Source organism: Borostomias antarcticus, assembly GCF_949987555.1.
Source record: "Borostomias antarcticus genome assembly, chromosome: 3".
In the NCBI taxonomy this organism is placed as follows: Eukaryota; Metazoa; Chordata; class Actinopteri; order Stomiiformes; family Stomiidae; genus Borostomias; species Borostomias antarcticus.
The window spans coordinates 14,830,028-14,842,021 of NC_140236.1; the positions used below are offsets into that span (position 1 = coordinate 14,830,028).

General features: G+C 45.5%; 1 protein-coding gene across 2 annotated transcripts in view; it reads right to left on the minus strand.

The window, feature by feature from the left end:
• Positions 1 to 8,014: 8,014 nt before the first annotated feature.
• LOC311307632 (segment polarity protein dishevelled homolog DVL-1-like) overlaps positions 8,015 to 11,994 on the minus strand; it is a 40,497-nt gene continuing 36,517 nt past the window's right edge. The window contains exon 15 of one of the 2 annotated variants that reach the window (XM_084436463.1): positions 8,015 to 10,314. In XM_084436463.1, the coding sequence (XP_084292589.1) occupies positions 9,746 to 10,314 (569 nt within the window). In that variant the 3' untranslated portion in view covers positions 8,015 to 9,745. The remainder of the gene's footprint in view (positions 10,315 to 11,994) is intronic. The other variant, XM_084436464.1, reaches the window with a different exon arrangement.

Genomic DNA, 11,994 nt, shown 5'->3' on the forward strand with positions numbered 1-11,994 from the left:
TGTATATCAAGTAGTGTACAGAAGCTGGTTACCTTGAAACAGGCTTGTTCTGTTCTGACAGCTGTGTGGCTTCAATGGCTCAGTATACTACTAACCGTTTTCTGCCTCCCCTAGTGCCTCTCTCTCTCCCTCCTATCTTCTAACCAGGACCAGTGGATGCCCTACTGTCGCCCGCAGACCACCCTGAGTCTGATAGATACCTCCGTCAGCTGTGGATGTCGTAGTATTTAGTACACACACACACACACATACACACAGACACACATCAGTCCACATCCGGCTTAGGCCTGGACCTGATGCTCTTAGCCTTTCTTGCTCTGAAAATTTAATTTAATGTAATTTATTGCTTTTTAAATGTTCTTAGCCATTAGACAAATATATTCCAGGCGCTTGCTCCAGGTTGCCTGTTTCAATATCTGTGTGGTTTGTATGGCTCTATGTGCTACTAACCCTGTTCTGCCTTCCCTCTCCCTAGTGCCTCTCTCTCTCTCCCTCCTATCTTCTAACCAGGTCCAGTGGATGCCCCACTGTCACCAGCAGACCTCCCAGAGTCCGATAGACACCCCCGTGTCTGCTGTGGATGTCGTAGCATGTCCATAGGATGCCCTCTCTCCTATGATGCTTTTTTTAGCCTCTCTTACTCTGAAATGTAATTTAATGTAATGTATTGCTTTATAAATGTTCTTAGCCGGTAGACGAACATACTCCTGGAGCTTGCTCGATCGCCTTGTTGAGAGGGCCCACCTCCCTTGTTCTCTGTAAAGCGCATTGTGTTGCCTCTGGGTATGAAATGCGCTATACAAATAAAGCTTTGATTGATTGATTGATTGATTGATTAGATAGATAGATAGATAGATAGATAGATAGATAGATAGACAGATAGATAGATAGATAGATAGATAGATAGATAGATAGATAGATAGATAGATAGATAGATAGATAGATAGATAGATAGATAGATAGATAGATAGATAGATAGATGCGAACTGTAGGTGGTTCCAAGTGCTGGGCAGTGAGGAGCAGATGTGTTCCTTGACCAGCTTCTCAAAGCACTTCATCACCACGGAGGTGAGAGCTACCGGGCGCTAGTCATTGAGGCAGGCTGGTCTTGGCGGGGGATTGAAACCCGAGTGACACGCCCACGAGCGATTCAATTGTGGGGGACTCACGAAAGCGGGTTGGCGTGTCACTGCCTAGTGGACATGAACCCTCAGAGTGTCACCCAGAGACTTTCAGGAAATGTCCAAATTCCTGGCAGTGCCGCTGGCAGTGTGTCTACAGCAGGTCATTGCCCACCTCCTTTGTTCTCTGTAAAGCGCATTGTGTTGCCTCTGTGTATGAAATGCGCTATACAAATAAAGCTTTGATTGATTGATTGATGATGATGATGATGATGATAATGATACATGAGTATTTAAAGACTATAGAGGAGTGTTTACAATATATGTATCAATACCATCACACCAACACTGCTTTTCAAAGACCAGTTAAGAGTGTGTCTGAGAGGGGGCACCAATCAGTGTGTCAGTGCCAACTGTAGTGGACTCTTTTGGGCTCAGGTCTTGGGTTTGGAGGGCTTTGGAATGGATGGTGTCTATGGCGCAGGATTTAAGTTGATTTAAAAGATGATCAGTGGGCATCTGCCTCATTGTGCTCTACATGCATTTGTTGGTGCTTTTCTTTCTCTGTGTAAAATGTATCTGCCTAACTCTGCATGTACAGATTCTGTTGGATGTTGTCCCAACTGCTAAGATGACTGAGTGGTCCCCATACTTCACTAAGATGACTGAGTGGTCCCCATACTTCACTAAGATGACTGAGTGGTCCCCATACTTCACTAAGATGATGGAGTGGTCCCCATACTTCACTAAGATGACTGAGTGGTTCCCATACTTCACTATGATGACTGAATGGTCCCCATACTTCACTAAGATGACGGAGTGGTCCTCATACTTCACTAAGATGACTGAGTGGTCCCCATATTTCACTAAGATGACGGAGTGGTCCCCATACTTCACTAAGATGACTGAGTGGTTCCCATACTTCACTACGATGACTGAATGGTCCCCATACTTCACTAAGATGACTGAGTGGTCCCCATACTTCACTAAGATGACGGAGTGGTCTCCATACTTCACTAAGATGACGGAGTGGTCCCCATACTTCACTAAGATGACGGAGTGGTCTCCATACTTCACTAAGATGACGGAGTGGTCTCCATACTTCACTAAGATGACGGAGTGGTCCCCATACTTCACTAAGATGACGGAGTGGTCCCCATACTTCACTAAGATTTCTGAGTGGTCTCCATACTTCACTAAGATGATGGAGTGGTCCCCATACTTCACTAAGATGACTGAGTGGTCCCCATACTTCACCAAGATCACTGAGTGGTCTCCATACTTCACTAAGATGACGGAGTGGTCTCCATACTTCACTAAGATGACGGAGTGGTCCCCATACTTCACTAAGATCATTGAGTGGTCCCCATACTTCACTATGATGACTGAGTGGTCCCCATACTGCACTAAGATGACGGAGTGGTCCCCATACTTCACTAAGATGACGGAGTGGTCCCCATACTTCACTAAGATGACTGAGTGGTCCCCATACTTCACTAAGATGACTGAGTGGTCTCCATACTTCACTAAGATGACGGAGTGGTCTCCATACTTCACTAAGATGACTGAGTGGTCCCCATACTTCACTAAGATGACGGAGTGGTCCCCATACTTCACTAAGATGACTGAGTGGTCTCCATACTTCACTAAGATGACTGAGTGGTCCCCATACTTCACTAAGATGACGGAGTGGTCTCCATACTTCACTAAGATGACGGAGTGGTCCCCATACTTCACTAAGATGACTGAGTGGTCCCCATATTTCACTAAGATGACTGAGTGGTCACCATACTTCACTAAGATGACGGAGTGGTCCCCATACTGCACTAAGATGACGGAGTGGTCCCCATACTTCACTTGTAGCGGAGCGGCTGCATGCCCCAACAGGGTGGAGGACTGTGGCACCGATACACTCCACCACTACCCCCCCTCCCTTTTTGAGCGGGGCCACTAAGTGTGAAGCTGCTCTAACCACCTTTGTTCAAGGGTGCCTTGGGTCAACAGACCCTGGGAGACAGGAAATGGCGTCCTGTTGATAACATCAAAGAGACTGAGTCTCCCCCTTAACGAAAGAACTGGAGTGTGACCAGTTTTAGTAGACCGGAAGAGTAAACTGCTATTTCAATCATGAATATTCCCCAAGTGCAAGTGTTTATTCTATAATGTGGAGCATACCAGTGTGAATGAACAGGAACCGGGGCTCCAACGGGCTCAGAACAGTATTAAAACTGTAAATCCAACATGTGGGTGTGATTAAAGAGGTCATGTTTGGACTTTATGGCTAATGTACTGAATACATGTAATCTGATTATATTATTTTGTATCTATAATGTTTATATGCATGTATGTGTGTATGTATATGTGTATATATATGTATATATATATATGTATGTATGTATTTATGTGTGTATGTATGTGTGTATGTGTATGTATATATATATATATATATATATATATATATATATATATATATATATATATATATATTTCTTACGTCTTATTTTAATTTAATTTAGTTTAATTTAGTTTTATTTTATTATTTTAATGTATATATCATATCTCTCCGGTTAATACTCCATTGGATTGCATTGACAAATGTAACATATTTTATGTAATGAATGTGTATATGTGTATGTCATATGTATGTATATGTACATAATTGTATATTATTATTCTGCTTTGGCAACAACGGTTTATTACCATTCATGCCAATAAAGCTTATTTGATTTGATTTGAGAGAGAGAGAGAGTATGTGTGTGTGTGTGTGTGTATGTGTGTGTGTGTGTGAGAGAGAGAGCGAAAGTGAGAGAGAGAGTGTGTGTGTCTGCGTGTGTGTGTGTGTGTGAGTGAGTGTACCTCTGGAGCATGCTGTTGGATATAGTGTTGGGTGAGAGGATCTGTAGAGCCCAACCAACAAAGCTTTTAGCCTCATCCAGCTTCCTAAACAAGTTCTCTCTCTCCGCCTCTGACAAGGTCTTTGAATCCGGAGAACAACAAACAAACACACACACACACACACACACACACACACACACACACACACAGACACACAGACACAAACACACACACAAAACGTCAGACATTTCTAATATCAAAGTCCTCATCGTAAATGTAGACATAAATAGGGCTGGGTATCGATTTGAATTTCAAGAATCGATTCGATTACGATTCACAAGGTTCAGAATCGATTATCACGATTAAATTCGATTCGATTCGATATCGATTCGGTTAGTGTTACTAAAAACTAGTGTTTTTTTGAGCTGTAACCTTAATTACATGACTGCCAAGTTATGCAACACATCAATACTACAGCTGGGTATCGATACTGATTTCCAAAAATGAATGAATGAATGAATCATTGAATGAATGAATGAATGAATGAACTATTCATTCCTTCATTTATTCATTCATTCATTACATAAAAGATCGATTTGGGGATTCATGAATCGATTCATGAACAGTCTGGTAGTTAAATGGTTAAATATGGGCAAGAAATAACATTGGAGGGAAATGTATACTGACACCGATGATTGTTTCAGAAATGGTGTGAGACAAAACATTTTTTTTTAAAGTATTGTGAAACACTGAACATATTTTAATGACTGACAAGGAGAGAGGAAACAGTCCAAGTTAATCAATAATAACTAGGCTCACTATGAACAGTGTGTATTATTGGCTCTGTTCTAACATCAGTGCACAGTTCATTCCACCACTGTGAGGCCAGGACAGAAAAAAGCCATGACCACGCCAATCTGCCGTAGGGGGGCTTGGAGCAACTGGGGAACCAATCACCTCAAGGCAGCAGAGCTTGACCACAGCCTGGAGGTAGGAGGGAGCTGTTCATTTGCCCTGTAGGCTTGCACCACAGTCCTAAACTGGATGGGACAGCGCAGGGAGCCAGTGCTGAGAACGGAGTAGGGAAGTTGTGTGGAAGAGCATGGGGCTGTTGAACACCAGGTCAGCAGCAGCTTTCTCCAGGAGTCTGATGGCCAACGCTGCAGGATGGCAGCAAGTAGGGAGTTGCAGGAGTCCAGGCGGGAGATGACAACAGCCTGGATGAGCACTAGCGCCGAATCACACCCAGATTTCTTTCCTAGCACAAAGTTTGATCAAAGAGATGAGTATTAGCAAAAGCAAGGAGAATGATTATATCAGTGTACAATGAGCTATGATGGGGAAGAATCACAATATTAATTAGATTTTCAGGCATATACATGGCATGCTTACTTGCAATGGTAATAATGCCTTCAGGTAATAACAATAACCATGCTTGATTAATTTGATGTATAATGTGGCAAATGCTAGCCTATAGTAGCAGCAGCAAGCATCAGCCCACTATAGCTAAATAACAACAGACAAGATTACAGACTTAATCAATGTATGAACAATGTCACATTGAGCATGCTCAACATTATGTTAAAATTGAAATACATCTGAAACCTCCGAACGTAACGGTAGCATTAACTAACGTTAACTAAAGTTAACCCTAAGCCGTTAGCATTAGCTACCGTTAGCATAGCTACCTAGCCTATCAATATAGTTGACGTTAATATAAAGACATGTAACATTAGATAATGTTAGCTAAGTTATTCAACATTGACCCACTTACCCGCTAGATCTTTTCCAATGATGTCCTAAAGTAACCACGTCATGATCATTTGCATCATAGACATACGTTCATATCTATGATTAGCATGATCATAGCAGCTTCATTGCTAAAAGCATAGCAAATGTTAGCCGACGTCATTACATATGACTTCCTATCCAATCAGAGGCAGAGTAGGGCGGGTCTTCCTATGGTGAAGTGTTTTCCGCCGAGCTCGCAGGACTCATGAACGCGCGCCCAGCGTCCCCGAGGCTCGTTCACAGCACATGTTTCAAATGGGCTCGATACAGGTATTGGTGGCTTCAAAAACAAAAAAACCCAATTGAATTAAAAGTTTATATTGATTAGATTGGTCTCTGATGCTGAATGATACCCAGAATTTTTTTTTTTCCTTTTCTAGCCCTATCTATCATAATCCACAAACCATGGGAAATAAGGGTCTTGGGCCGCATGCCGTCACGTGACTTGCAATACCGAGCTTTGGCCACTACATCAAATGGCTTCATGCGCCGGTGAGCAACTTTCATTGAAATGAATAGGCAGCCATTTTCAATGCCGTCTCCAGTTTATATTATACCTCCATGCGTGCCACACATCCGTAAGTTCATATGCCCAGATGCTCTCGTTTGATGTGGTCTGTGGGGTTATGCTGTTTGATCTTAGAGAATTAGGACAAGCTGCAATCTTATGATATCATTAATTTCCTTTCTGCTGTGTTTCCATACTGCTGCATTTGTGTTTCCATCTATTATTGCATTGTGTGTTTTCATATTACCTTGATAATTGATTAGTATACTTCAATAAATGTCATACTCTTTGATCACACTGTTGTAGCGTCATCAACTGGTCTCTAGGTCACTTGCTTGAGTCAAGACCTCTGTCAGACTGAGATTGATAAACTAGACTATTGATAAGGTTATCTGTTTCCCTGTACAGAACAGGGTGGTGCCCCATACGAGATAATTTAATGTATTTAATACATATTCCTTCATATTTGTGATAACCGTGGTATAATCATAAATTATACCTAGTCATATAGTCATATTTCCATAGTTCTAACCCCTAGACTGCTACACACTCTTATACAGCGGTATGGGCGGGGTGAGGCGGTATCGTATGAACCAATCAAGAGCTCAAGACTTGTGGGGTGAATGAGCTGTAACATTCAAAGAGGAAGCCACAGAGGGAAATGCCTCAAGATGATTAACAGGGGGAGAACTGAAACGAAAAGCATCCCTTTATTTTGAAAGTATTGAGTTTCTCCTCGGATGTAGGCAGGGGTTTAATGGTAACTAAAGAGGTGGGTATACTCTGACTAAAGAAGTGGGTATACTCTTACTAAAGAAGAGGGTATACTGTGACTAAAAGAAGTGGGTATACTGAAGCAGAAATGTTACAGGTTTTACATTAGTGGTGTTTAAAGAAGCAGATATGCAGTATTGTGGGTCCATAGATAAATAAGTGGGTATACTGTAGCAGTTTTTACTTTAGTGTTGTTTAAAGAAGTGGCTATACTGTAGCAGTTTTTACTTTAGTGGTGTTTTACTACACTATTGGATGCAAGGTTAGATGTTTGCAAGCTTATGATTTTTCTCTGAATGACAGTGAAATTCTGTGCTCTCAGACGTGGCAGGAAATCACAGACGTGCCACAGAATGCTGTGGGCAAGGAGGAAGGTGGGTGAGCCCAACTGACCTGGAGGAGAGGAGGACCAGAATGAGGCCATCTTGTCAGGGTGGGGCCTGCGGACTGGACCCAAACTGAGACGGACATGTCTGGTGCGCTGGCTCATTGGACCTGTCAAAGTGCTTCTTCCTTCTCCTCTGCCATCTGGAGCTCAGACCTCAGTAGCACGGCCCCAAACTGGGAAGGGGCAGAGCCTGTCAAGAGGCAGGTTGAGTTCCCCAGCACTCATCCACCCCTGTGGATGAGTACTGTGCAGCAGAGAGTGGAGGTTTATTCTATTCTACTTATTCTCTATTATAACCGAGGCTCAGGCCGAACCCATAGGGAAAGTACGGTAGGATTGGGGCCACAAAGTTCCACTCAGACTAGACTAGAGCTACACTTACCATAAAGGAAGAGAACTTGATCATAACCTCAGAAATAATCAGGTATGACAACACAAATTTGAACACAAATGGACATTAACCCAACAGCCAAATTTGAAAAACGTGTAGACGGAATCTTTGTACATATATATTTTTTTATTCTTATATATATATAATAAATTTCTATGTACAATTTATTCCTCTTTTTGTAAAGAAACAAAATGAAGGAGAAAGCTTTGATTGCAAACAGTGTTTCATAGTAAAGGGCCGGACAGAGACGTTGAGAAAGTGCTGATAGTGAGTGTGCTGTCTCCCTCTGGTGGAGAGGGCTGGTACAACACATTCTCAACCAGTTCTGGGTCTCAAATAGACTACACAGAACTGCAACAATTAAAATTTCATCATACAAATTTCAGATACAAGGGCTGGGTTTTCGCCTTGAAGTTACTCTCTAAAGTCACTTGATCACAGAACAATACTGTACAGGACAAACCAGTATCCAGGTCTAACCGCAGATAGTGTCATGTAAGGATGACACCACCAGTCAGAGGACAAACCCCATCGCTCTGGTCTCCATCTCAAGCCAGCCATGTCCACAGGGGGAATCACAACATTACAAGCTACCTGGTTGTCCCAAATATTCCACTCGTTAAGATACGGCCTGTTAATCGAGACATGGTAGACGACCACTGTTTGCAATCCTGTTGGCAAGTTTACGTGCTAACAGGGCTATCAAATTGGGTTCACAACATGCAACTGTTGTGGAGGTCAGAGTTCAATCGACTGCGATAATGATACACTGGACAAAGCACAGCGAGGACAGTGGTCACGCTCTGGCCACTGGGTCACCAGGGAGACGTCTGATTGTCTACTAGTCATCCAGAGAGAGAGATAGACAAGGTATGACACCAATCAATGCAACATGATCACATAAATAACATCACAAAAACATTTCTCCAGTGTATGGATTCTTCCTTTAGACCGTTGGCAACAAGGTGAACCCCCAAATTTCCAAATACTCGAAGTAGTGAATAAGGGTTCTCTCCTTTAAAGCAGTTGAGACAGTCATGCAGATGGGCCACGTTGGCACGGATACTGAATTAGAGTATCGCAGGTTCACCTGGCGTACTAGATAAGCAAAGCATGACAGTCAGTTAGGGCAGGGCCTTTGGTCTAATGTGCCAAATTGTAGCAGAGGATGTGGAGGAGAAGGTCCAGACTGCTCAGTCCTGATCCAGAGCTGTGGGTCTGGGTCTGGAGGATTGAGATCCAGACCCAGCTAGCTAGGTCCGGTCCAACAGGAGATGTCCCGGGTACAGAACAGTACAGTACACACACTCCCGGCACTGTCTGTGAGGCAGCTCTTCTGAATCACCACATTGAATACCACTTAACTTTTAACGAACTGTACACTAACTGTCACGTCAATACGAAAAGAGCTGGGGTTACTCCACAGACACGGAGAGAGGACCCACGCGCGCGTGTGTGTGTGTGTGTGTGTGAGGACTCCTTCCTGTTGTGCTCTTGTTCACCCGCCTGTGTTTGAACATCAGAGGGAGCAGTGTGCTAGCAGAGGGTGGAGGTCTGGTACATTCTGAACGAAGGGATGGTCAGTAGCAAAGGGCTGAGGGAGAGAAGGAGAGAAGACGTGGAGGGCTGGGGCAGGATTAGAGCAGGATTAGAGCAGGGCTAGGGCAGGGCTAGGGCAGGATTAGAGCAGGGCTAGAGTAGGGCTAGAGCAGGGCTAGGGCAGGGCTAGGGCAGGGCTAGGGCAGGGCTAGAGTAGGGCTAGGGCAGGACTAGGGCAGGACTAGGGCAGGGCGAGAGCAGGACTAGAGCAGGGCTAGGGCAGGGCTACGGCACGGCTAGGGCAGGGCTGGGGCAGGGCTAGGGCAGGGCTAGGGATGACCAGGGGGGTGGGGGGGATTGTTTGTGCTCAGCGAGTTTTCAAAGCACTGTCCTATCTGTCACATGATGTCAACAAAGAACTCGCAGGGGTTGCCCATGGCGTGCTGGAAGGACTGCCTGCTGGCGGTGAGCTCGGGGGGCATGGCCGCCAGCTCCCGCCCCGGGGGCGCCCCCGGGGGGGTGCTGCTGCCAGCGGGGATCTTGGGGGCCAGGCGAGCCAGGCAGTAGGGAGGGGGCAGGCCCGGGGGCCCGTAGGAGGAGGCGTGGCTCCGCTCGCTCTGACCACAGGAGCCCGGCGGCCCGGGCTGGGCGAAGGAGGCGTGGCTGTACGAGAAGGGGGTGTGGCCCTTCTGCGAGTGACAGTGGCTCCTGTGGGACGGGGCATGGCTGAAGCCCGAGCGGGCGTGGCTGTGACTGGAGAGGGCGTGGCTGTGACTGGAGAGGGCGTGGCTGTGACTGGAGGGGGCGTGGCTGTGGTGACTCAGCTGGCTGGCGGACCGGTCGGCGCGTCTTGCGCCCCGCGCGGCCGGCTCCGATTCGCTGCACGTGGACCTGTGGGCCTTGTTCTCTTGAGGGGAGGAGCGCCGGCCTTTCCCCGCGCTGGGGTTGGACTCGCTGCTTTTACTTCCTGGAGGGGGGAGAGGGGAGAGAGGAACACGGGCCGTTAGCCTAGAACCCACGTCTGCACGCCGGCTCACACCCATACAACACAACCAGCAGCTTCAGCTCAGAAGCTAACGCCGCGATCACTCTGGATATTTAACATCCCGACCGATTTGTAAATGGGGTTCCATCACGCATATGAGGAGAACCTTAAAAGATGTTCTTCTCGTGAATCATAAACATGCACACGCGACAAGATTTGAAAATAATCACACACCACAGGATCTTATCGTGCCCGCGGGAGCAACGAACCACTGGTCTCGCCGTCTTGCTGGTAAAGTAGTGATGTAATAATCTTAAATATCAAACGTGTTTGATATTATCGGGGCCGCCCCGATGGGTCTGCAAGCCGATCGGGAGGTTTAAGATTGGATCTGTAAACCCCTCACATTACAAGATCATCTGGGCCCAACATCCATACCGACCAATCCCAGCTAGCAGGGAATGTTCTCACGACATTGGAGAACATTCCCAACACATTCTGCTAATGTTTTCACATTCTTAGAAAAATTTTAGAACAAAGGATTTCTAGCTGGGAACGTTCCAGACCAGATTTCTCCTCCGATTGTCGGGAGGGCTGAATCGGGGATAAATCGGCACAAAAATCCTATAGTGTGATCCTGATCCCGGCATTAGACTTACTGATGGCTGAACTGTTGTCCTAAGAGGCAAACGGTCACACTTTAAGATTGTATCATGAAAGCTTAGGTGAAGCCTCATGAACTCTTCTTAAGTTTATATGGTGAGATTATAGATGTTCATAGTGTGACATAGTATTGTCTTTAAGCCTCATGACGGGTCTACGAAGGCTTTATAAGACATACTTAATATATAAAGAGGGACCGGTCTACATACTAATGTGCAATAGCAGAGACCTTAATGTCAACAGCCAGAGGCACCAGACATGTGGTAATGTCGTGACTCCTTCCCCATGGCAACTGTCAAAGGGCAGGGAGCCCCGTGCGGCCGGTGGCGTGGTGTCGCATCGTCTGTTCTCGCCCGCGTGAGCGCAGAATGAGCAACAACAACCTGCTACACCTGAACTATGGTCGCCTCGTGAGACCATCCTGATCTAGCGAGCTCATATTCTGTTTCTCTCCACTGCTCAGTCTGGCCTCCCCCCTATCTAGAACCATTATTGGCGGACGGGCCTACTTGCCTTGACAGACTAACTCCTTCAGCCAAATCAGCCTAACAAAACTAACGTAAACATATTTTCCCCCAAGAAACTCTGTGCATACTCTTGTTCTTGTTATTATTGAGTCTATTTCTGCAATAACTGCACTTATGGCTGTGTTTATTCTACCAACGTTAACCGCTCGGGAGACAGTCAGGGGTTATGTTCTACCGGGGAGCAGAACAGCAGACAGAACACAGAACCTGCTTGGCCCGGTCAATATGTCATTCTGAGAATAAAGGTTGGAGATCGGGGGGAAGGCCAGACTGATCTGCGCAGGCAAACTGAAAGTGAGCTCGCGAGATCAGGATGGTCTCAAGAGGCCAGGACTAGGGGGAAAGCACCTCTGCTGTCAGTCAGAAATATTACCGTTAGCAGGAAAATAGCACTCTTGCTTCACTATTTTTTATTTTTTTTGCAGTGCTTGCTTCCATAAACTGAGGGAAATCATGAAGAACATTTTATATC